Raw genomic sequence first — 22928 nt, 5'->3', positions numbered from 1 at the left:
GCAGAAGGGGTCGGCCTGGCCCATTCAGGCTGAGAGGGGAGAAAGGTGTCTCGGTCCTCCCTAAGCAGCCCTCCCAACTATCCTGTCATTCATATAAGTATTCCTGTGCAGTCCTGTAACGTTGTCCTACTTTTCTACGGCGATCCCTTTTGGAAAAGAATTGCTGGAACGAAGGAAGGGGAATCAAAGCAGTTATTTCCCCCTACCACGTTCAGAATGGTGGAGCTCAGTGAGCGCAAGGCTACTAGGGAAATGTAGTTTATAATCGGCTGGATGGGTGAGCGAGCACGTGGCTTCCGAGGTCGCGTGAACTGGGAGTAGATTAGAATGGTTGTAAAAAGGGACGGAGGCAGAGACGGATTAGCGGGATGCCACGAGCAGGAGAACTGAATAAGATCAAATATAGAGACAGACACCTGCGCGAGAAGTGTTAAAAAGGAGCACCGGACAGAGGAGGATAAGAAAGGAAGAGGGTAGATAGGAGAATTTGGCAGGTTCATTTGAATCGGCTAATGATGGAAACATGACCTTCTTTGAGGGCCTTAGGAAAATAGAGGATGCTTCTGAAAGCGTGTAGAATGGTTTCTTTATCCTGTTCAATCACAACAGCCTGGGATCAACCCTTTGTTGTTGATGGAGCAGCGTCAGTTGGTCCCAAATGTTTTCTTCAGGCAAATTCACATTTCACCCCGAGGCACGTGATGAGGAGGGAAAGATATAGCTTAATATGAACCAAGAACGACTAGAAACCTGTTTTCAGTGTCAAGGTTCTGCTTTTTAATATAGATTTATTCCAAAGCACACACAATAGCTTGGTCTCTGCCATTTGGGAACCAAGAAATGCTTCCAGACAGAAAGTATCCAAGCATGTTAGACTATTTTAACACATCCTTTTCTTTGATTTGGAGATGTATGGAAGATGGGTGGATACCTGTCAGATATATGGTCCTGGGTAAGAAGGTTGCTGGTTTTGGTGACAACTGAGCTACCTCAAGGTGAGTCATCTTGATTGATAGGTAACAGTATTTCATATTCCATTTAAATTCAAAAGGATCCACTTTTAATTTTTAAAAAAAAAACAAGTCTATAATATATATTGTATATTTGCAAAATTCCACCTCTCAACTGAGAGGCAAACCCAGTTTTCCTCCAGATGTGTTGAACTAAAATTTTGGAATTTGTATAGTTCAACATGTCTGGAGGGCAACAGGTTGCATAAGGTGGCAGAGATTAAAAACTTATTTAATGTGATCTTCATGTATTTTAGAATGGAACAGGCAGTCAAAAACCTCTGCTTATTCTGAGGTTTCTCTGTGCTTTTGTTTCAAGATATTCTCTCACTGGGAATCAAAAGATAGCTTTAACACAGGATGATTGATAAGTCATTGCCTGAAAGAGGTCTGAGCATTGTAATGTTAGATTTAAGCTGCAATAACCCAACACTTTTAATTCTGTTACTAAATTAATCTAATTAACCCATTTTCTGCCTATATACATGGCACTGAAGTAACCAAACAGACTGATCAAGGCTAACCCTAATCCAGATTCAGCAAGTGGTGCAACAGCAGCTGTAGGTCTTTATAAGTAGCCCGAATGAATGGGTTCTGGGGCCTGAACAAGTGTGTTCTATGAACACAACGTTATATTTTTCAAGGCAGGAAAATAAAAAGTATATCCTTACCCTTCTCCCCAAACCTGTTTGGGGATTTTTGAGGTACCTGGATTATAAATCTATCCCCAAGAAGCACATTTTTAAAAAAAGACAATAATCAGAGAAAGACCCTGTTTATTTTCTTTCCCAGAGCTGCCCCAGGGGAGGAAAAGACAGCACCAGGAGAGGGCAGCTAGGCATTTCTGTATTAAAATAGCATCTTCATAAAACATGCAGCTGGCCTGGACATGCACCCCACTTACTCCATTCCCTCCTTCCACAGTCCAGCTGAGGTTGAGATTCCAGGTAGCCGAGTAACAATTCATCATTACTCCCTTTCCAAGCTGTCCCTGCTGTTGCTAACAAATACATGCGAAACCAGCACTGTTGAATGGGGGAAAAGCTGGAAAGTTGACCTCTGACTCGTGGAATGGACTCTCTTCTGCTTCACTAGCTTGGCATCACCCTCTTTTCCACCGTCCTTGGATGTATTTTAGCCAGCAGTGTAGGAGTTCTTGGCTCCTAAGAGTACCTACAAGTAGGAGGTGAAGCTTTTCCCCTTTTGACTTTCCACCATGAGGGAAGCAACTGTGGATCAAACTCTCCTGTCCTCTAAGCCCCTGTGAAACCACAGAGGCAGGGATGCAAACGTTGTGGAACCTTGGTCTTTGGACCTGAGAGATACTGTCACTCAGCAAGGCATAAGGGTTCATTGCATGGGGGCAAGTAAAGCTGGAGGATATGGGCCATGGCTTATACTGGCTACTGGGAAAGGCTTCAAAAGCAGGCCTATGCTCCCATAAAGGTATGAGGCATATGCTGTGTATGACGACAGTTGAAAATCATCTATCTAATGGTGCCTCTGATCCTCAGTCTTTATTTCCTATACACAATACATATCTTGATGTGGTTGATTGGTCCTGATGTCCAGTTGCCTGTCCATCAAACCAAGTAGTTCCTGACCAATAGGCAGGGGTAGGGAAAGGGATAACACCACTGTGAAGCTCCAGAGTTCTTTGCCTCATGCTGCTGCCCCACAGAACCTCCCCTTTGAAGAGCAGGATGTGTCGATTCACCAGAGAAGGCATCAGGAGATAGCTTTGAGGAAGCAAGAGCAATTACTCTCTCTGCTCAGCAGCTACCTCTTTCTTGCTCTGTTGTTCCTCTAGTGAACATGGAGTCTCCAGATGTTCAGCCAGCCTGGGAGCTTCAATGGTGACCTCATGAGCCACACTCATGGAGGTGCGAGGAGTAACAGGGAGGCGGCCACTGACATCTGTGGCCCGGAGACGTTGCATGAATGTAGTGACACGAATGGCTTTCTGCAAGGAGAAAAGCAGTATCAAGAAATGGTGTGAAATGAGCTTCCAAACTTCTACCCCTTTGGTTCTTCATCCAAGAACCAAATGACATTGGTTCTTGGATGAAGAACCGGTACAGATCGAGGCATTTGCAGCTTGCAACTGCCGTAACTAAAGAAGTAAAACGTTGGGAAGTGGGGACATGGCTTTGTAGACTTACAACAACAACAATACACTTGCATCAATGGTTTCCCTTGAAACACTAGATTCTAAGGGTTCATAGGAGAGAAGAATCAAAAACATGACTCTATTTATGTGTCCTATAAGGCCTTACATGACTTAGGGCCAGGCTTCTCAGGACCCTGCTGGGAGGAGTCCATCCTTCTGCCCCATCACCACTGAAGATACCTTTTCCCTACTTGTTTCTTAACAATATCTTATTTTCTGATCGCTTGCCATATTCCTCTTTGTTATAGAATCATCGTTGGAAGGGACCTAAGAGGTCATGAAGTCCAACTTGCTCACTGTAGAATTCACTATGCCATCTCTGTTAGATGACTATCCAGCCGCTGTTTAAAAACCTCCAGTGAAGGGGAAGAAACCATTCCAGTGGTAACCTCTTTCACTGATTGGTAGCTCTTACTGTCAAGAAGTTCTTCCTTATATTTAATTTTTATCTGCATCCTTGAAGTTTCATCCTATTAGTTTTTGTCTTGCCCTCTGGAGCAAGTGAGGATAAGTCTGAATTCTCTACAGCAGTGTTTCTCAACCTTGGTGGCTTGAAGATGCATGGACTCCAACTTCTAGAATTCTGGGAGTCGAAGTCCACACATCTGCAAGCTGCCAAAGTTGAGAAACACTGCTATACAGTGTGACAGCCCTTCAGATATTTGAAGACAGCTATTGTGTCCCTCTGAACCTTCTCTTCTGCAAGCTAAACATCCCTAGGTCTTTTAACTGTTCCTCATAGGACTTGATTTCCAGTCCTTTCACCATCTTGGTAGCCCTTTTCTGGACTTGCTCCAATTTATCAGTGTCTTTTTTAAACTGGGGTGTGTAGAACTGAACTGCTCCACAAAATCATTTGGACTCACCCTCCATTTGGCCTTGGCAAAGTTTTTCTCAATCTGTGCACAGACTCCTTCTTTGAGGTTCTTTTCAGAAGCAATGTTTCCAGATATCCTGAGGAGAGAGAAAGAATGCAGAATTATGGCTTAGAGCACCCAAAGGGGAGGTGAAGAATTACCTAAACCAAATGGGGAAAATTTAAGCAGGTTTTCAAAATCAAGGAGCAGTTTAAGAGGTCTGCATCTAATTTTGCAAGTAATTCTAAATGAGAACCTGTAAAACAGAAAAAGAATTTATGGAAACTTGCAAATAGACAGGGTTATTGTTGCTGTTGTTTTAGGAAGGATACATGGAGACAAGGTAGAAATGGAATGATGGAAATAGATTAGCTGTACCAGTTGGAATAACCTAGGGAAAAGATACCCTATTTCTGTTTATAGACGTGTTCATTGGCTTCACCAAAGACTGCCTTAATCATTACTTATGAGTAGAACAGTTTTACCATTGCAGTTTCATCGTATGTTTTATATTTGATACTGTTCTTGCTAGCTGCCTTAAGTGTTCAGTTAAACAGAAAGGTGGGATATAAATTGAACTAACAATGACGACAACAGTAACAACAATTTAAATGATAAGGACCAGAAATATACACTGAATACTTGAAATACTACTGTTGTTCATTCTGTGTAATCAGCAGGGCAACCTGGGTTTGACTGAAAGTAAAAATGAGCTGTCACTTGAATAAACCTTATCTAATTACTTGGGAATTGGCCCACTAAGTTTCAACACAAGACAACATCTGCCTAGATGCATCAACTACATTTCTCTGCATTAGTTCATGAATATAAAAGTAGATCTAAAAGGGGGGAAGAATTGTCTCTTTATTTTGGGTAACTCATCTATCCTACAGGAGCTGGCATTTAGAAGAGGTGTTCCTAAATACAATATATGGGAGGGAATGTCTTTTATGTAGAGTGATCATTGGCTTGTGTGTACCTCCTCAAGGACTTGAATGCTTGTTCTCTATTCTGTACCAAGATTCTTTTATCAGCAGTTTAATTTATCCATTCAGGTGTATCCCTGTTCTTAATTACATTAGGAAAGAGCTAAGAGCAAACCAAAAGTTATTTGTAACAGGATAGTGGAAATAAATGATCACTAAAACATGATAAACTCTTTTTAACAGATGTGCACACTGAGAATTTATGAGTATGATTTGCTTAGCAAATTGGCTTAGCATCGAAATGGAGGCACTGATTTTTTACTTATTGACTTAATACAGGAATGGCTTTGGACCTCCCAATTCATGGGAGAAAATGTGCCTATCATAACAGCAATTATACCAGACTCTACATGATCAGCACAGGCCTAAGGTAACTCACACAGTTTGTGATACTTTTTATTAAGGATGCACTAAAGTTTGCTACAGTCGCTTGCTTCCAATATGACAAATAGGCCCAGCCTTAGGAGTTGGCTGCTGATCTTACAAGGCCACTGCTTCCAATCTGTTATTTATATGCCTGTCAACTGTAGTGGCATCAGGCCAATATGAACATAGAACCAAGCTTCAGCAGATTAAGGTTTTATTTTTATTTCACATTTTCCTCCAAGTTGTTCAAGGCAGTGTTTGTGCTCCACCCACCTCTTTTATCCTTGCAATAATTCTGCAAAATAGATTAATGCAGAGATAATGACTGGCCTCAAATCATTCAGTGACATTCATGGCAACCTGCATATTTGAATTTAGTCCAATGTTCTTTCCACTGCAATATTATTTTGGGAGAGAGAAACTTGCAGGTTCTGACTGTTGGCCAGAGGGAACAGAGGGAATGAGTTGGGAAGTAAAATGGCCATATTTTTAAAAGTATTCATCCTCATTCTGCTAGTATTGATACAATTGTGTGTCATACATAACTAGGTATGTAATGCTGCAATATTACATGTAAGCCATTTTGGTTCATGCATATGTACATGTGGGCACAGGACCCCACAAAGGATTCATTTGCTCCTGCCTGAAAGCGTTCCACTCACCAGATATGTCCCAAGGCTTCTTGGGCTGTGATTCGCTGGTCCTGATCCACCTCCATAAGTCTTGACACCAACTTTTTAGCTGCAAGAAAAAAAGAAAAGATAGGGAATTAGGAAATGTGTAGGAAAGTCAGATGATCACCCTCAGGGCTAGGTTTTGGATCTACATTCCAGAAAATGAAGAGGAACCATACTAAGGGAATAGAACAGGTTGTTTCTTCTAGGCTAATGCATGGAGAATTACAGTTTTGAACACTAGGTTTTCAAATAGGAAACTAGTACAGCAAAGAATGGGCAGAGTTACAATCTCCCTCCTTATTGTGCTTTTGCCTTCTTAAAGTTGGCAAGCATTTTCCTTTCCATAGTGACACCCCCAACTTGCAGAGAGGAATTGTCTTCATGGTTCTCCCACTTCCTGCTGCCACGTACGTGCTCCTGGCCTGGTGTAGTACATGAGAGCAATCCCATGTATATGAGAGAGTCTATCGAGACTGGGTGGTACTTACCAGCGAGGGAGATGTCATCCCAATATGGAGAGTCAAAGTCATAGTCCCCAGCCAGAATTTTGCGGAAGATGCGGCGGTTGTGACTGTCACTGTTTTCGTCATCTGTATCATCATAGAATGGGGGGTTCCCAGACAGTCTGTGATGGTGAGGGAGGGGAGTGGAAGAAGTCACAATCACCACAGGGCAAAGTGGGTATGTTTTCTTAGTGTTCATGCTTATAGCCAAACTTGGTGGTCAACTTCTTGTGATTTTTCAACTTATATTAACTTTTTCCCACATGACTCTTAGGCTTCAGACCCAAGTTTGGCAGTAAATCAAAAGTTTCCAGCCTCTTAATCCTTAATTCAACTCTAAGGTAGTTTTGGCAGAAGACCCTTAGACACAGTTTGGCTAGATTAGAATCTTTATTGCAGACAAGAATGAAGCCTGAAACACAACAGTTGGCAGCCTGTTACGATGCAAGGAAGTCAGAGATTTCTGTGTGGCTCTGCTCCAGAATTTAAGCACTGAGCTTCTTCCCCCCATTCTTCCAAATGAATGGATATCTGGGTGGGGGGGTTGCTTGGAGGCCTTGGGAAGTGGCTGAAACATGTTTATGTAACAGCCCACTCTAGCCTGGGACCCACTAGCTCTCACCTCACCCCTCACAGCAATGTGCTTCAAATGTGCTTGATTACAGCTCCTATTATGCCCACCTGGCATAGCATACCTAGGCTACAGAAATCCTGGTAACCAGTAGATGGCAGCAAAGAATTCGTATTTTCTGTATCATTCTACTGCTTAGCAGCTGTTAGGATTTCTGTAGCTCAGGTCTGATAGTACTAGCATAGCAATGGCAAAAAGATGGACCTGCCCTCTCCCCAGACATTCTGTCATGCACAGATGTGCATGCACACACACACACACACACACACACGCTAATGGAACTCACAGAATAAACATGATAACTCCGACAGCCCAGCAGTCAACAGGACGTCCATAGCGTTGCCGAGCAACCACCTCAGGAGCTGGGAGGGCAGACAAACGGATCAAAGAAAACTATAGAAAATGTGGGTAAGATATATCCCGCGCAGCAAGAGGCAGATGCTAGGTTTGCTATTTCACTTTTCCCAGGAGAACTCTGTTGATGCACAAAAAGCAGAAATTTAAGAGGTGAGCTTTTCTGTCTTACGTGGAAAAAAACTCCACTTGTTGAATTTTTGCCTGTGTAATTCTTTTTCAGGACAGGAAGCTTGCAACTGTATGCAGCTTCTAGTTTTCAGCCCAATTACTGCAGTGTAGCAGGGAGAAATTATCCCATGTCTGGGATATTTCTTCTCTGCCCAAAGGCAAGGACGTACCTAAATATTCAGGTGTCCCACATGGCTCTGTGATGGCACCGTTCTCAAAGCGTGAGAGATAAAAATCCCGCAGGACCACTTTTGAGCGGTTATTCTGGTTGTAGTACATGAGATTCTCCAGCTAAAAGAAAAAGCCCCAAATTAGCCATCTTCCTTGCACTCCCCTTCACTGCAGGGAGCAAGGGTGTGGTGCCCCCCATTCATCAAAATATCAGCCTTTTTCTTCCACCACTGAAAGGACAGCTATCCCAGATAAAACCACTAGAGGGGATAGTTGCTTTGAAAATTCTGGGTTTAGGATTCAGTGCTCTTTCTTTACCTTTAGATTGCGGTGAACAATGTGCAGATTATGTAAATAAGCTAATGCCTCCAGCACTTGCCGCACAACGTTACTGGCATCCTTTTCTGTGTAGTAGCCCTGGTCTAGGATCCAGTCAAAAACATCGCCGCCAGTAGCCCTGTAGGGAACACCACAGCCAGCTTGACTGGTGGAATTAACTGGGCCCCAGATGGCCACTCAGTAGCACACAAAGAGATACGGGAAAGGCTCATCCTTTGCTACCATCTCGTGGTCATCCAGACTTCCTCAGCAAAGCTATGGTATGCTTGACTAATAGGCAAAGATGCAGTATATATCGTGCTAGAGTAGGGCCTGCCATATGTGGAGGATCTGTGTTCAGACTGCTAAATGGCAGCAAGATGAAGGCTGGGCTGAATCACACTTGGGTTGGGTTATATATCCACTAAGCTATGGCTTGCTTAACTATCTTCTACTGAATAAACATTTGGGTGTATTCACGTAAGCTGTAAAGCATGGTTTAGAAACCACAATAGATTGGTTCAGTTTATTCATCATGCTAAAGTCTAAAATTGTTTGATTATAGTTTGGGATGGGAGTGGGCAACTTTCTCCAGGCCAAAGATGACCCCTTTGACATGCTAGGGGCTGCAGTCCAAAAATTTGTGGATGGAGCCAGGGCAAAGAAGTGGGCAGCTGCAATTAAAAAACTCCCTTTTGTGTCATTAAAATGTAATTCAAGTTAAATTATTGATATGATTCCCCTTTGTATGTAGAATAACTATTTTCTTCTGTTGCTTTAAAAAGTATAATTTGGTGATAATGTTAGGGGAGGCTTTCTGTGGGTTCTCAAATCTTCTAGGAGCAGCTTGGGGCTCCTGTGCTTCAGATTGGGCACCCTTGGCTCGGTGTGTTGGGTAAGCCTAGCCTAGAAATGGAAAGGCCCCAGTTCATATCAGCCACAAAAGCCCTCTGGATGACTTTGGGCCAATAAACCCTGTTCATATTAACCAATTTCATAGGATTGTTGTGATGAAAAAATGGGGGTATGTATATGAAAGCTACATATGCTATTTTAATCTTGGAAGGGTATAAACACAATAAAACAAAGCTGGCATTCCAGCCTAGAAAAAAAGGGGAACATAACTTTAGTACATTAATATTAATGTTCTGTGCTCATTTTGCATTTCAGGCCCCCTCCCCACCACATGGTACCATTTCCAGAAGCACATGTATATATCTCCACCTCTCAGTTAAACTTACAGTTCTTGGATAATGTAGAATTCCTTCCTTGTTTCAAATGTGTCAATCAGTTGTAAGATATTGGGGTGATTCACCCTGGAAGAAAAATGCAGTGATACCTTAATTTCCCCTTCCCCTTAGCCCAGGCATAATGCTTCTGCCTCTCATCAACTTGCCTGGCCTGTGATATTTTCCATCTCCTCCCCTGCTGAGATCTTCCTTGCCTTGCCTGTCCCCTACTGGCCTGGCTCTGTTGTTTGCCCCCCAGAGTTCATTTCTGCAAAGACCAAGTCAGCAGAAATCCCAACCTGCCCTGGGGCTATCTCAATAATTCATGCCTGGCCTTTAAATGAGTAAAGAAACTTAAGACAGTTCTCGTGCTGCGGGCAGGTCAGGAAATAAAAGGTGCAATTTTTTTTTGATGGGGAGCAGTATTAGTTACAATGAATGATGGGCACAAAGAAGGGAATGCTCTTTTTTTCTCTGAGGATGTGAACCTAGAGCTCATTCTTCCTTGCCATTACTTTACTTTTTGCTTGCTTGCATGATAGCTGTTGGACTCAAAGCACTGGAGATGAATTTAAAGCAAAAACTTATCCTGTTTTGGAAATGCTACTCTTTTACCATTCTGGAAACAAGTTAAATGTAGAAGCACCAATTGAGGACATTTGTCTTGGGTATCTGGTTTGTGATTTTATTCTTCTTCTTTACTCTGTTCTTTGCTGTTATATACTGCCCAACCTTTTGCAACTGGAGCAGAGTATTAGCACTGTTAAGGAATGGAATGGTGAGTTTTGCTGTAATTATGCCTCAGTTGTTTCTGTACCATTAAAAAAGAACAGGAACAGGAGCAGTTAATAACCTTGCTGTTATTAAGGCTATCATTAAAAGGTGTTAAACCTGTTGGCATTATTTGAGAACAAAAACAAGAAAAGCTAACGAACCTTACAATAAATCCTAGGATTAAGAGGCCTGGTGGGCAGCTCTGAGGCCTCTAGGTCCTACTATATATACTATGATGGGCATCAAGAGCTGCTAAAGAACAGGCTTCCAGTGAGGATTCATGGAGAACTAGACATCCTTGAAAGAACGGGAATGGCATTACAGTGGAGATTGGTGGGCCAGAAGGTGAATTCTGGCTTGTGCAGTCTCTCCAGAAAAAGGAGAAATGGTGAGATTGCCCACCTGCACTTCAGACAGCTGCTCCTCATGAATAGACTGCAGGAACTGAGGTTTTTGTGGTTGACTCCTGAGTTGAGCAGCTGGGAGTTAAGGGATTTCAACCAAGCTCAGAGCCGTAATGCAGCCTATATAGACTTATGGTTCCCACAAGGCTCATTTCTTAAACCCTTTCAGGTGTAACTAATTTACAGCTAAAGAGAGATTTTCTGAGTGGTAGGATGAGAGAATTCCACTTGGTGCGTCAACATTCTTTCCAGATTACAAAGGGGGAAAAATGTTTTAAAGATTTAAAAACTTTTGGCAAAAAGCTTCACAAGGAGAGGATGTAAGAAATTTTAAAACAGATAAAGGAGATAGTTATTTTGAAAGATTATTTTTTGGTGAAAGTGCTTTTGAACAAATTGGAATTAAAATAGCCAAACGAACTGGACCTTTGTGGGAATGCTTTTTGTTTACTATTAAAGAGTTCAGACAATTGGTGGATTTTACAGAACAAGATTCGGCATTACCCATCATGGAGGAACGGTTGGTAAAGATGTTGGAACTTGCTGAGATGGCTAAATTAACTTCTTTGATCAGAGAAAAGAGAATATCTATGTGTATTGCTGACTGGAAACCCCTTATGGACTTTTTGCATGAAACAGAAAAAAATGAACTTATGATTTACGGTTTTGATGATTAGACAGGATAGATTATAGAGAAAAGAGTTATGTTGTAACTATAGAGTAAGAGGTAAATTTATAATTGTACTTATAACTACTGTAAAGAAGATCAGAAGCTGCTACTTTATATCTTTTTTCTTTTTTTTTCTATTTTTCTATTACTTTTTTTCTTTCTTGTACTTTTAGATTTCTCTTTGATTTCTTTCTTCCTTTTTGTTTTGTTTTGTTTTTTTACTTTATATTAGCTTGTATTAGTTTTTATCTTCCTTTTTAAAAATCAGAGAGAAAGCTGCTAAAGAACGAATCAAACAGGTACAGATACCTTATGCCCAGGAGGAGCGAAAGAAACATAGGAATGACTTCCAGGGGAAAAATGTCAGGAGCAAAGATTACAAAGCACATCTTTCCTTATACTAGTTCTCTACTTCACACTCAAATTTCCATGGCTTAGTGTGCCTTTGGATGTGTTGGTTGCAGGGAAACATATATACAGTATTGGGAAATCAGTAATTTTCATTGAATGAATAGTTTTCCCTCCTTTTTCTACTGCTGCAATGATATATACTGTATATATAAAGCTTTGATTGGCAGGGAGCCCCCCCCCCCTTGTGCAAGTTTCTCCAGATCCTGAGCCCAGTTCTTCTATCATTTGGATAGCCAGAGACTTGCTGCAGTTGGTCCCAGCATAGCGTCTTAAGCTGAGTCTGGCTCAGAGGTTGTCTGGGAGATTCCCTTGGAACCATGTTTACATCAAATTAGTACAGTGCAGTAGATAAAAAGCAGGATGTAAATTAGGAAACATATACAGTAGTCCTTCGTCCTATGGCACTAGGTAAAGGTAAAGGTTTCCCTTGACATTAAGTCCAGTCGTGTTCGACTCTAGGGGGCGGTGCTCATCTCCGTTTCAAGCCAAAGAGCCGGCGTTTGTCCGTAGACACTTCCGTGGTCATGTGGCCGGCATGACTACACGGAACACCGTTACCTGCCCGCCGAAGCCTATGGCACTAGGAACTCTAAAAAGAAGCCATTTTGCCATCCCCTACTATGCCAACATTGATCCACTTTCCAGTGCGAAGGATCAGCATTGCAAGGTTCCAAGTAAGGCTGGAAATTGATACTTTAGCAGTGATCCATAGCCAGATAATCAGAGCATTCTCATCTAACCCTGCCTGATCTAAATTTGGCTACCTTGCACTGCCCTTATTTGATCATAAGTTGGTCAAACATTTTCCCCATAGATGCAGCTTTCATTAAGAGAACATTTTCCCACTCTTCAAAAATAGTGAGGAGGAAAGCTTTAGTGGACAATTTTCTGTCTTGTGGTACAGTTGTTAAAGGGCACAGAAGCCTTGCCAGGAAAACAAAGAAGCAGATGGCTCCTTAATACCTCAGCATGTTTGCTGCTGTCTGTGTTTTAATTTTCCTCAATATTTTCGTGTCTCTCTGTCCCTTTCTCATTATCCTAGAGCTCTCAAGTTCCTGCCCTGTACATCTGTCACCATCACTGAACATGTAGGCTACAACTTAGCTACAGGTGCCATTAACTCATTATAGACCCTCTCTGGTTTAGGCATCTACTGAGGATGCAGAAGTCTAGCACCAATGATGTTACCTACTTGCGTAATCAAATGTCTGCAAGCAAACAACCAAGCTCAGAGAGCACCAAGGACTGCACATGCAGAAATCTGGACAACCCCTAGATGACAGCGAAGAGTGGCCATCTGGATATATGCAGCCCAGGTGTAGTCTATCTAACCCACTTGTAATTGCTACAAAGAAGGGAGTATCCTTATCTACAGTGTTAGACATGGTGGCTCCTACTGAAATTCCTTTTGCTACCCAAGGATGCAGAGGGATAATGCCAATCCTTGTACATGCACACGCACACACACAAATATTGTCCACCTACATCTTTAGGATGAGGATTTCATTCTTGGCTGCTCTTCGCACTTTGCGCCCATCTTTCTTGAGAAATTTCTTGCAGATGTACAGCCTGTCTGTCTGGCGTTCGCGGGCCACACAGATCTCACAGAATTCCTTCCTGTGGAATAGTGATCAGAAAGAACCCTGTTTTTTAAGGATGTCTAGCTTGATGTTCTGTTTTCTATAGTGACTGGCCAAATATCGTTACAGGGTATATAGCCAAAATGGAAAGGAGATGCCCAATCCATCCCTGTTGCTTATCCCAGCATCCAGTAATTAGATCTTTTTAGCTATCAGAGCTAATAGACAGTGACAGAACTATATATGCTCTCTTGTCAGGATCAAAGAAAGCAAGACAGCCAGGGAGGGCATTGTTTCTCAACCTTAGCAACTTTAAGATATGTGGACTTCAACTCCCAAAATGCTGGCTGGCAAATTCTGGGAGTTGAAGTCCACATATCTTAAAGTTGCTAAGGTTGAGAAACACTGATCTAGGGAGATCTTAAAGCCCAATCTGTTCACCAGTTTTCAGCCTCACCTACCTCATGTGCTTATTGTAGGAATAAAGAAAATGTGTGTGTGTGTGTGTGAGAGAGAGAGAGAGAGAGAGAGAGGAGAGCATGTGTAGTGTTTTACCTCCTTGGAGAAAATATAGAATAGAAATACTAAGGGCAAGACACCATGGCAAGCTTGAAACATCTAGAATTCCTTTGAGTATTTGTGGTAAGATAAAAGTGATTAAGATTATTTCAATTCCAAGGTTGATTTACATTTTGGGAGGCCTTGCATAAACAAATTTTTAGGCCATTGAATAAATTTCTTTGGCAAGGACATACTATAGAATTACCTGTAAAGAAAGGTGGACTTCCATACTACCACCCTTATCACTGGCATTTATCTAATTACTGACTGAAGTAAGAACTTCAGAATTCAACTCTTCTTTGGACTCAGTTTAACAGAGGTTGAGCGACCTCACTGAAATCCTGGCACAGACTGGGATTCTTGCTTATGCCCTTAATGCTGTAAGACATAGTTTATGGAAAATATTGGGCTGCAGATGTAATTTTTATCTGCTTACCTTTTTTAAAAAGAACATACATTATGGGATAATCTCTATTCTAAAAAAATCACCTAAACCTGTTTTGTGGAAAAAATGGGCCTCTCATTACATTATTACTTTGGATCAGCTCAGATCTGAGGAAATTGTTTTTAACCCTAACCCTAAACTTTTTTTTTTAAGGTTTGATTGACCTCAGAGTGCCTCTTGGCATCTTACTCAACTTTAATATTTGTCATTTTAGACCAGGTGTTTCTGAAGTTCCACAATGAGGTTTTGGAGAAATTAACTGTGGCTCCTAAGCTAGTAACCCTATTTTATAGGTAGATGAAAAATTCACATTAGTTATTGATATGAACTCTGGAATAATGAGTCTGAGTATCCTGTCCTGATAAACCAATGGAACATTACTTTATTCAGGTGATTTCCTATTGCAGGAGTCAGAACATTAATCCGTATGCCTTAAATTTGTCCTACTATTGTCACAGTTTGGGTATTTTATATGACTGGATTGATCACTAAATGTTGAACATGCATCTATTATTTTTGGCTATACCTCTAATATTTGGAGTCTATCAGGACATCAAGGTTCATGGACGTTTGGGTCATGGGATCCAGCTATAAGAGTTATATCCCTTTGGTAGGAGAAATTTACCTTTGATTTGAGATAAAGAAGACTTTTATGCATTTTGTCACATTTGGAATTTAATTTAATTGATTTAATTTAATTTAGAATGGCCACCCCTTCAGGAAGACTACACACACACACACACACACACACAGAGTAAAACAGTTAAAACCCATCTAAGCAGACAGCCTGGACTACAACATCTAGATGACCAATGATACAAACAGTACAAAAGCACAACAGGGGCCCTGCCAATAAATAACAACCACATTAACCCCAGGCCTAGGAACAGAGCCAGGTCTTAAGGACCTTCTGAAACCCCAGGAGAGTGAATGCTGTCTGTACCTCTCTGCTGCTCCAGAGGGCAGGGGCCATAATACAGAAGGTGTAATGATTGCCTATTCTAACATACTCAGCCTCACAAGCGGGTTCTTAATGAAAACTGATTTATTGAAAGAATAGTGTGCAAATACAAAGAAAGCTGAGAATGACCAAAAGCGCGCCAAATACAAACTAAAACCCTCGCTTCAAACCTGATCCCGCCCCTCGCCCCACCATAGCAACCACCCCCTCCCAGGTGTTGGTAACCGTTACACATCGGCCTGGGAAAGTAACCTTGAACACGTGCCATAACCCAAACACACATTCCTCAGTAACATGAAGGAGAGTACAGCCATGCCAGGCTGAAATTCCTCTCCCAGCAAATGACAGACACGAACCTGGAAATTGACATGTGAAACGTTACGATGTACCCAGACCATTGGAACGATGAACATGACATACCGCCCCCCTTAAAGAAACTAAACTAAGGTGCAGGCTTAGCAGGATAGGCAGTATGAAAATGGGCAATTAAAAGAGGGGAGTGAACATCGCGGGCAGCAACCCACTCAGGATGAGGGAAATGTTTCCAACGAACAAGGTATTGCAGTGTAGAATGAAGCTGCCGTGAATCAAGAATTTCTTTGACTTCAAAGTGTTGCTGACCATCAATCATAATGGGTGCAGGAGGTGCAGGCTGTGGGTGCCAGCGATCCGACTGGTGGAAAGGCTTGAGCAGACTGCAATGAAAAACGGGGTGCAAACGTTTAAGATTGTGTGGCAAATCCAATTTAAATGTAACAGGATTAATTTGTTCCACAATGGGGAAAGGACCTATGAACTTGGGTGCCAATTTCTTAGAGAGTTGTGGGGACTTGATAAACTTGGTGGAGAGATAGACTTTATCCCCGACTTTGAAAGGTGGCTGCTGTGCACGCTTGGCATCTGCGTGGCGTTTGTAAGCAGCCTGGGCATCTGCCAGAGCCTGTTGAATTTTGGGCCAGGAGTCCCCCAAATGTGCTGCCCAATCCATAGGAGACGAAGGAGGAGACGTCGGTTGAGGCAGCTCAGGAATGGGAACAAAATCCCTGCCAAACACAGTACGGAAAGGGACTTGCCCAGTGCTTTGATGCACTGCATTGTTGTAGGCGACCTCAGCAAAGGGCAGGAGATCGACCCAATTGTCCTGCTGATAATTAACAAAAGCACGCAAATATTGCTCCAGCGTGGAATTAAGTGCCTCTGTAGATCCGTCAGTCTCAGGATGCGACGCAGTGGACAATGCTTGTTTAGTGCCCACCAATTTCATAAAAGCCTGCCAAAACTGGGAAGTAAATTGTGTGCCTCTGTCAGTCCCAAACGGGCGGGGCTCCCGTGGAGTCTGTACACGTGTACAAGGAAGAGGCGGGTCAGCTGTTGAGCGGAGGGAATAGAAGCGCAGGGAATGAAATGGGCTTGTTTTGAGAAATAGTCTTTTACAACCCAAATCACAGTTTTCCTCTGGCTCGGAGGTAAATCCACGATAAAATCCATAGAAATTTCCTCCCAGGGGTGAGAGGGATTGGCCACGGGTTGCAATAACCCCTGGGGCTTGCCAACCTTCCTTTTGGATCTGGCGCACACTGGGCAGGAGGCAACGTAAGTTTTGACATCATGCCTTAGCGTGGGCCACCAGAACTGGCACCGAATCAAGTTGAGGGTTTTCACAAACCCAAAGTGACCAGCCACTTTATCATCATGGGAACGGAGCAAAATGTCCTTGCGCAAATCGTCAGGTACATAGAGGCGATCGTGCTTCCAAGCAAAGCCCCGGTCAAAAGTAACATTGTTCATATTCACTTGCAACCAAGTGTCAGATTTCAATTTAGAGAGAAACTGTTGTTGCAAGTTAGAGGGAATTGGCAAACTTCCTGTACGGGGTGGAAGTGAAACGTTGGGCTGCTGTGCACGAGTCTGGCTGCGAGTTACAGCTGCCATCCCCAATTGGGGTTCAGTCCATAAGGTGCCCACCACATCAGGAGCAGAGCTTGAATCCTGGGGCAAGCGGGAAAGAGCATCAGCTAGAAAGTTTTTCTTCCCCGGAATAAACTTTGATTTGAAATCAAAACTGCTGAAGAATTGAACCCATCTGACTTGCTTGGGGCTGAGCTTTCGAGGCGTGCTGAGCGCTTCAAGGTTCTTATGATCAGTCCAAACCTCGAAAGGGTAGGTAGCGCCCTCAAGCAAGTGGCGCCAAGTGTCTAACGCAGCTTTAACTGCAAAAGCCTCTTTTTCCCAAACGTTTCACCACCTTTCTGTCTCAGAAAATTTACGAGATAGGTAAGCACAGGGCTTTAGACACCCTGACTCATCTGCTTGCAGCAGGAGTGCTCCAATGGAAAAGTCAGAGGCATCCACTTGAACCACAAAAGGCTTGGTTGGATCGGGATGTTGCAGAATAGGTTCAGCAGTGAATAGCTGTTTAAGTTTGTCAAAAGCCACCTGGCATGCAGGCGTCCATTTGAGCAATGCCCCAGGGTTCTTTACCCTTCGGGTATCCCCCAACCCTTTCGTTTTGAGTAATTCAGTGAGCGGCAGTGCTATCTCAGTGAACCCCTGGATGAACTGCCGATAATAGTTCGCGAACCCCAGAAAACTTTGGAGCTGCCTACGCGTACGTGGCCGCTCCCATTCCAGGATGGCTTGAATCTTAGCTGGATCCATTTCAATACCTTTGTCAGAAATTCTGTAGCCCAGATAGTCAATTTGAGACTTATGAAATGCACATTTAGATAGTTTAGCATACAGTTCAGCTTTTCTCAGTTTGCTGAGCACTTGCCTCACCAGTTTTTCATATTCCTCCATTGTTTCAGTATAAATCAACACATCATCCAAATACACTAAGACCCCTTTGAATAAATGGTCATGCAAGACCTCATTGATCTGAAGAGAACAGGAGCACCTACCGGGGAATTGGCCGGTTCAATAAAACCTCTTTGTCGACAAACTCTCGAAGCGTGGCCAGTTCCTTCTGGGTCACAGCATAAATTTTTGGCTTAGGCAATTGTGCATTAGGGATAAATTCTATGGCACAGTCAGTTTTGCGGTGCGGCGGCAGCTGATCCGCCTCCTTTTCGCCAAACACATCTGCAAAGTCCTGGTATTGTTCCGGCAGCCCGTCTAGCAGACTGGTGAGGAAATGCGGAGTTGCTGCTGCCGCCCTCCCCACAGCGCCGTTGTCCACGTCATCCCCCTCGGGCTTTGTAGAACCCATCTGCAAAAGTCACCGTCCTGTGCACCCAATTTATTTGTGGGTTCTGTTGGACAAACCAAGGCATCCCCAAAATGACAAACGGACCCCCCACAGGCGCCACCACAAAAGGCAGTTTCTCCCAGTGGCTGCCCATTTGCAATGCCACCATCCCTGTGGAGTGAGTCACCGGTTTTCCCCCCGCTGTAGATCCATCCAACTGGGTAAAGATCATGGGCCATTTCAAAGGGAACGTGGGTAGCTCTAACGCAGCCACCACGTCAGGGTGCATTAAACACCGCGAGCACCCTGAATCGACCATTGCCCACACTTCAACAGTTCGTGTACGGGACCCCAATTTCACCTTCACTGTCAGTGTAGGGAAATTTCCACTCACCGAAGCGTGGTCGCGCCCTTCCTCTACCACCTGCCCAGCGGCGCCTCTTAGGGCAGGTGGCTGGTGTTTCCCGCTGGCTGAGACAGCTCGGTCTCCCCTTCGTCCCCATAGGAACGCTCTCAGCCTCGGTTTCAGCCATCGCTGCCTTCATCTTCCTGGGCACAGAGGGGGATTTCCCTGACGGCTTTGCCGGACGCTCCTCGGTCTTCCTCTGCGGGCACGCCGCTGCTCAGTGCCCCTCTTTCCCACATCGCAGGCATTGCCCTTTTGCAAAACGGCTCTCCTTCTCTTCCTGCCAGGCCGTACATCCCGCTCTGCCAGTGGTGCCCGGTGCCTTGCTCATCCTCGTCATGGCCATTTGCTTTGGGCCCCTCCTGGTTTGTGCGAACTTAGCCTGCACTTGCTCAACATTCCCCGCCAGTTGAATCCAATCATATAGGGTGATCGGATCTGCCCTTCCTAACGCCCATCTCAGCAAGTCGGGTCTCATTCCATCTCTGAACATTTCTATTAGAGTGGTTGGCGACCAATCATCCACCTTGGCCGCTAGGGCTTGGAATTCTAGGGCATAGTCGGCCACGGACTTGGATCCTTGGAACAGTTCCCTCAGAGCCACCTTAGCTTTCTCCTTTGCTAACGGGTCAGCAAAGTGCATTTTTAGTGCCCACAGAAAGTCTCTGAAATCATCCAAATCCAGGGCGTCCATTTCGGTTAATTGGACAAACCAATCAGCTGCCCTCCCCTCCAGTTGGGTAGCTACAGCGTTTATCTTTGCCCTTTCCAAAGGAAACAGCCTCCCAACTTCTTCCATATAGCTTTTTGCATTAGTCAAAAAGAATGACAGCTTCGTGGGATCCCCATCAAACTTGACAGTGAAATCCCTATACCTGGCTCTTTGTGGGCTGCTCTTCCTCTCCTTCCACCCAGTCCTCCTTCTGGGCTCTGGAGACCTTTCCTCTCGAGGGGGGGGGGGACTCGCAACCCCAACTTTGGGACTTTTCTTCCGATCCCTGCTTCGTCCCCTCCCTTTGTCCTCAGCCCGCTGCGGGGGCGATGGAGACACCCGTCGGGGACTGCGCGGTGGCGATCCCCCCAGTACCTCCTCCGGTCTTTCCTCCTCACACTCGGAGGAGGGGAGGGAGAAATAGACAGGGATGACCATCTGGACTGATGTTCCCTTCTTCCTCTGTCCTGGCTGCCCCTCGCAAATGACATCCTCACCATCATGTCTTCTAAAGACTTTACCCTGGCTTCCAACCTCTGTGATTTCTCAGTGGCCTCGGAGACGTCCGACCCACTCCTCTCCATTATGGCCACATCTGGGTACAGCGGATACCTTGGCTTTACAGGTGCCTGGGGCGTTCCGGACAGGGTCCCCTCTGCCTTCCTGACCACCTTGGACTTTACCGCTTTCGCAGTAGCTGAGCTGGCGTCCGAGGTCTCCGACAATTCCTCCGATTCCGGAGTGAGGGTTCTTTCCCTTCTTTGTCCCATGGAATCCGAGTCCCCCACACTGGACTCCTCACTCTCTCCCGAGCGAGAAGTAGGTTCAGCCATCACTAACTTTATTTCCTCACAGTAACACTGGAAGGATGTTAGTGGTAAGAGATTTAAGGAATTCTCAGCTTTACGTAATGATTGCCTATTCTAACATACTCAGCCTCACAAGCGGGTTCTTAATGAAAACTGATTTATTGAAAGAATAGTGTGCAAATACAAAGAAAGCTGAGAATGACCAAAAGTGCGCCAAATACAAACTAAAAACCCTCGCTTCAAACCCGATCCCGCCCCTCGCCCCAGCATCGCAACCACCCCCTCCCAGGTGTTGGTAACCGTTACACATCGGCCTGGGAAAGTAACCTTGAACACATGCCATAACCCAAACACACATTCCTCAGTAACATGAAGGAGAGTACAGCCGTGCCGGGCTGAAATTCCTCTCCCAGCAAATGACAGACACGAATCTGGAAACTGACATGTGAAACGTTACGATGTACCCAGACCATTGGAACGATGAACATGACAGAAGGTAGAGAAGCTGTTCTGTTAGAACAGTTTTCTAAGCCTTTTTTTTCTTCTATTATTAGCATGATTATTAATTTTGGTGATATTATATTAGCAATACTGTTGTACGTATCTAAACTTCCCCCCTGTTAATTACTTGAGCGTAATAATCTTTATGTTGAAAAGGTTTGAAATTGAGCTGTGTTACATTATAAATACCATATGGACAAGACTGTCTAATTGGCAGTCAGAATGTTTGTTCCACATGCTCTCTTGAATGGGGAGCCATCTACTAGCTATTGCTCATCCCTCCTAGCAGCCAATAGTGCATCAGCAATCAGATAAGTCATTTCACAGCACCTACGTTGCTCTTCCTTCCCCCTGCTGCTTGTTGCAAACTGGCTGACCAGGTACAGGCTGAGATGACTCTCAGCATCATAGGCTGCATTTCAGGAACCCCCGTGCAAAGAGCAAGACAAGCAAAGAGAGAGGGGCTATCAGTCCACAATGAAAGGGAGGCCATAGAGCCATGACCTGAAGGTGCAAGGCCCAGAACCTTGGATGTACCAGGTAGCAGCAGGGAAGGTGGGGTACCTGTTCTGCAGTTTGGAATCCACATGCCTATTTTCATATTAGGTTGACTGTGAGAAGATGCCACAGTGTGTTGGATATGGTAGTGTGAGGGACTGCAGGAAGGGAACTCCTAATAGCTGAAAAAGAGAGGAAGAGGCTTCCTTAATGATGCATCTCCCAAATTATTAGGTCCCAGGTTGCAAATCCACTGCTTTCTAGGGTGGCCCTCAGGACTCCAGTAAGCTGGGAGTAGTTTCAGGCAGGGTCCCTACTTACGCTCGTAGCAGCTGTCCAATCTCATACTTGTCAGTGATGTCAGAGAGGCTGTTGTAATTCTTTTCATCCCGCAGTCCGATGCAGCCAAACGGCATCCTGGGAGGAAACAAGGACATACTATGAGTCTTGGTGTGACTTTTCTGAGGCTGTTTATCCTGAGCTCCCTACAGGTTATAAGCCAGGGATGGAGCTTGGCTTTTGCTGTAGAACCTCAAGCAGCCAGCTTTCAAAGGAAACATTAAAGCAAGTTGTAGCCATACAGTTTTTAGTACAGCCCTGAATGTTAGATTCCAGGCACAAACCAGAAGGATCAGCTGGCTTTGTTCTGAACCAACGGCGTCCTTCTTCTCTTTGCAGAATTCAGATGTATAACTTTGGCAGAACATGTGACAGTGCACTCTGCAGGTACCAATTCCCATGCTTACTTTTCCAGCCCCATGGGGCTGCCAGCATCTCTAAGGATATACTTCCCAACTTTTGTAACCAAATCCCCTATTTCTATCCTCTCGTGGCAGCTTCATGTATATTCCAAATGAGGTCTTAATCAGAGGCATTGTCCTTCAGTGGAGAGAGGGGATCAGGCTGTGTCATAGCATGAAGTGCCTAGGCATTCATGACCCCTTTTCCTGTCAGGATTCCCTTCATGCTTCATTAGCATAGCCTTCACACTTCACACATAGCAAAAGTGGAAAAACAAGAAGTCTTCTAGAGCTGGGGATAAAAGCTTAAGTTCTGCCTCTCTCTCCTCTCACCACCCCCACTTTCAACGTGTTCTCCAATTCTCTAAAAGTCCTCCACTTTTCCTGTGGCTAAAGAGGCAATAAAGGATCTTGGGTCCTATCATCAAGGAGGAAAGCATGATAGAGTAGTGTGTTGGAACATATACTATGACCTGAGGTCACACTGATTTCATGAGTACCAAACTTTTCATCTCCAAATTTATTGAGCATCTCAATTTACAGAAGGCCAGGTGCACTGAAATCTCTGTTAAATTTTAATTAATTAAATAACATTATGACTGATGTGTCCCAATGATTTCAATGGGACTTAAGCAATTTCCCCCAGCATGGTGCCCTCCAGATACGTTGGACAACAATGCTCATAATCTTTCTTCAGCATACTATTGTGGCTTGATTTGCATAAATAATTATCCATATGAACAACATCTTTATGATTGCTGTTTACTAGAGGCTTCTGATATTTTTGCATTTAAAAATTCTTCATATACAAACGGTCTTACTTTTG

At 43.9% G+C, this 22928-nt stretch overlaps 1 protein-coding gene across 1 annotated transcript; it reads right to left on the bottom strand.

The window, feature by feature from the left end:
- Positions 1-1244: 1244 nt before the first annotated feature.
- Positions 1245-21778, bottom strand: LOC134490771 (caM kinase-like vesicle-associated protein). Its single transcript, XM_063294041.1, has 10 exons — positions 21684-21778; positions 13188-13319; positions 9456-9530; positions 8215-8353; positions 7896-8016; positions 7487-7562; positions 6555-6691; positions 6052-6130; positions 4047-4134; positions 1245-2973 (listed from the first exon to the last, which is right to left on the bottom strand). The coding sequence occupies exons 1-10, from the start codon at positions 21776-21778 to the stop codon at positions 2770-2772; spliced, it is 1146 nt and encodes a 381-aa protein (XP_063150111.1). The 3' UTR covers positions 1245-2769.
- Positions 21779-22928: the final 1150 nt, after the last annotated feature.

The sequence above is a fragment of the Candoia aspera genome, chromosome 2 (genome assembly GCF_035149785.1).
Source record: "Candoia aspera isolate rCanAsp1 chromosome 2, rCanAsp1.hap2, whole genome shotgun sequence".
In the NCBI taxonomy this organism is placed as follows: Eukaryota; Metazoa; Chordata; class Lepidosauria; order Squamata; family Boidae; genus Candoia; species Candoia aspera.
Note: the sequence above shows the minus strand (reverse complement) of the source record. Positions and strands in the feature narration are given on the sequence as shown.

Bases quoted from the DNA above. Each gene is read 5' to 3' on its own strand.
- LOC134490771 (XM_063294041.1), bottom strand. From the start codon at position 21,778: ATGCCGTTTGGCTGCATCGGACTGCGGGATGAAAAGAATTACAACAGC. The intron at 13,320-21,683 runs GTAAGTAGGGAC...ACTATTCCACAG, and splicing joins ATTGGACAGCTGCTACGAGC to GAAGGAATTCTGTGAGATCT. The intron at 2,974-4,046 runs GTGAGTCCAAAT...TTCTCCTTGCAG, and splicing joins TTGCCAAGGCCAAATGGAGG to AAAGCCATTCGTGTCACTAC.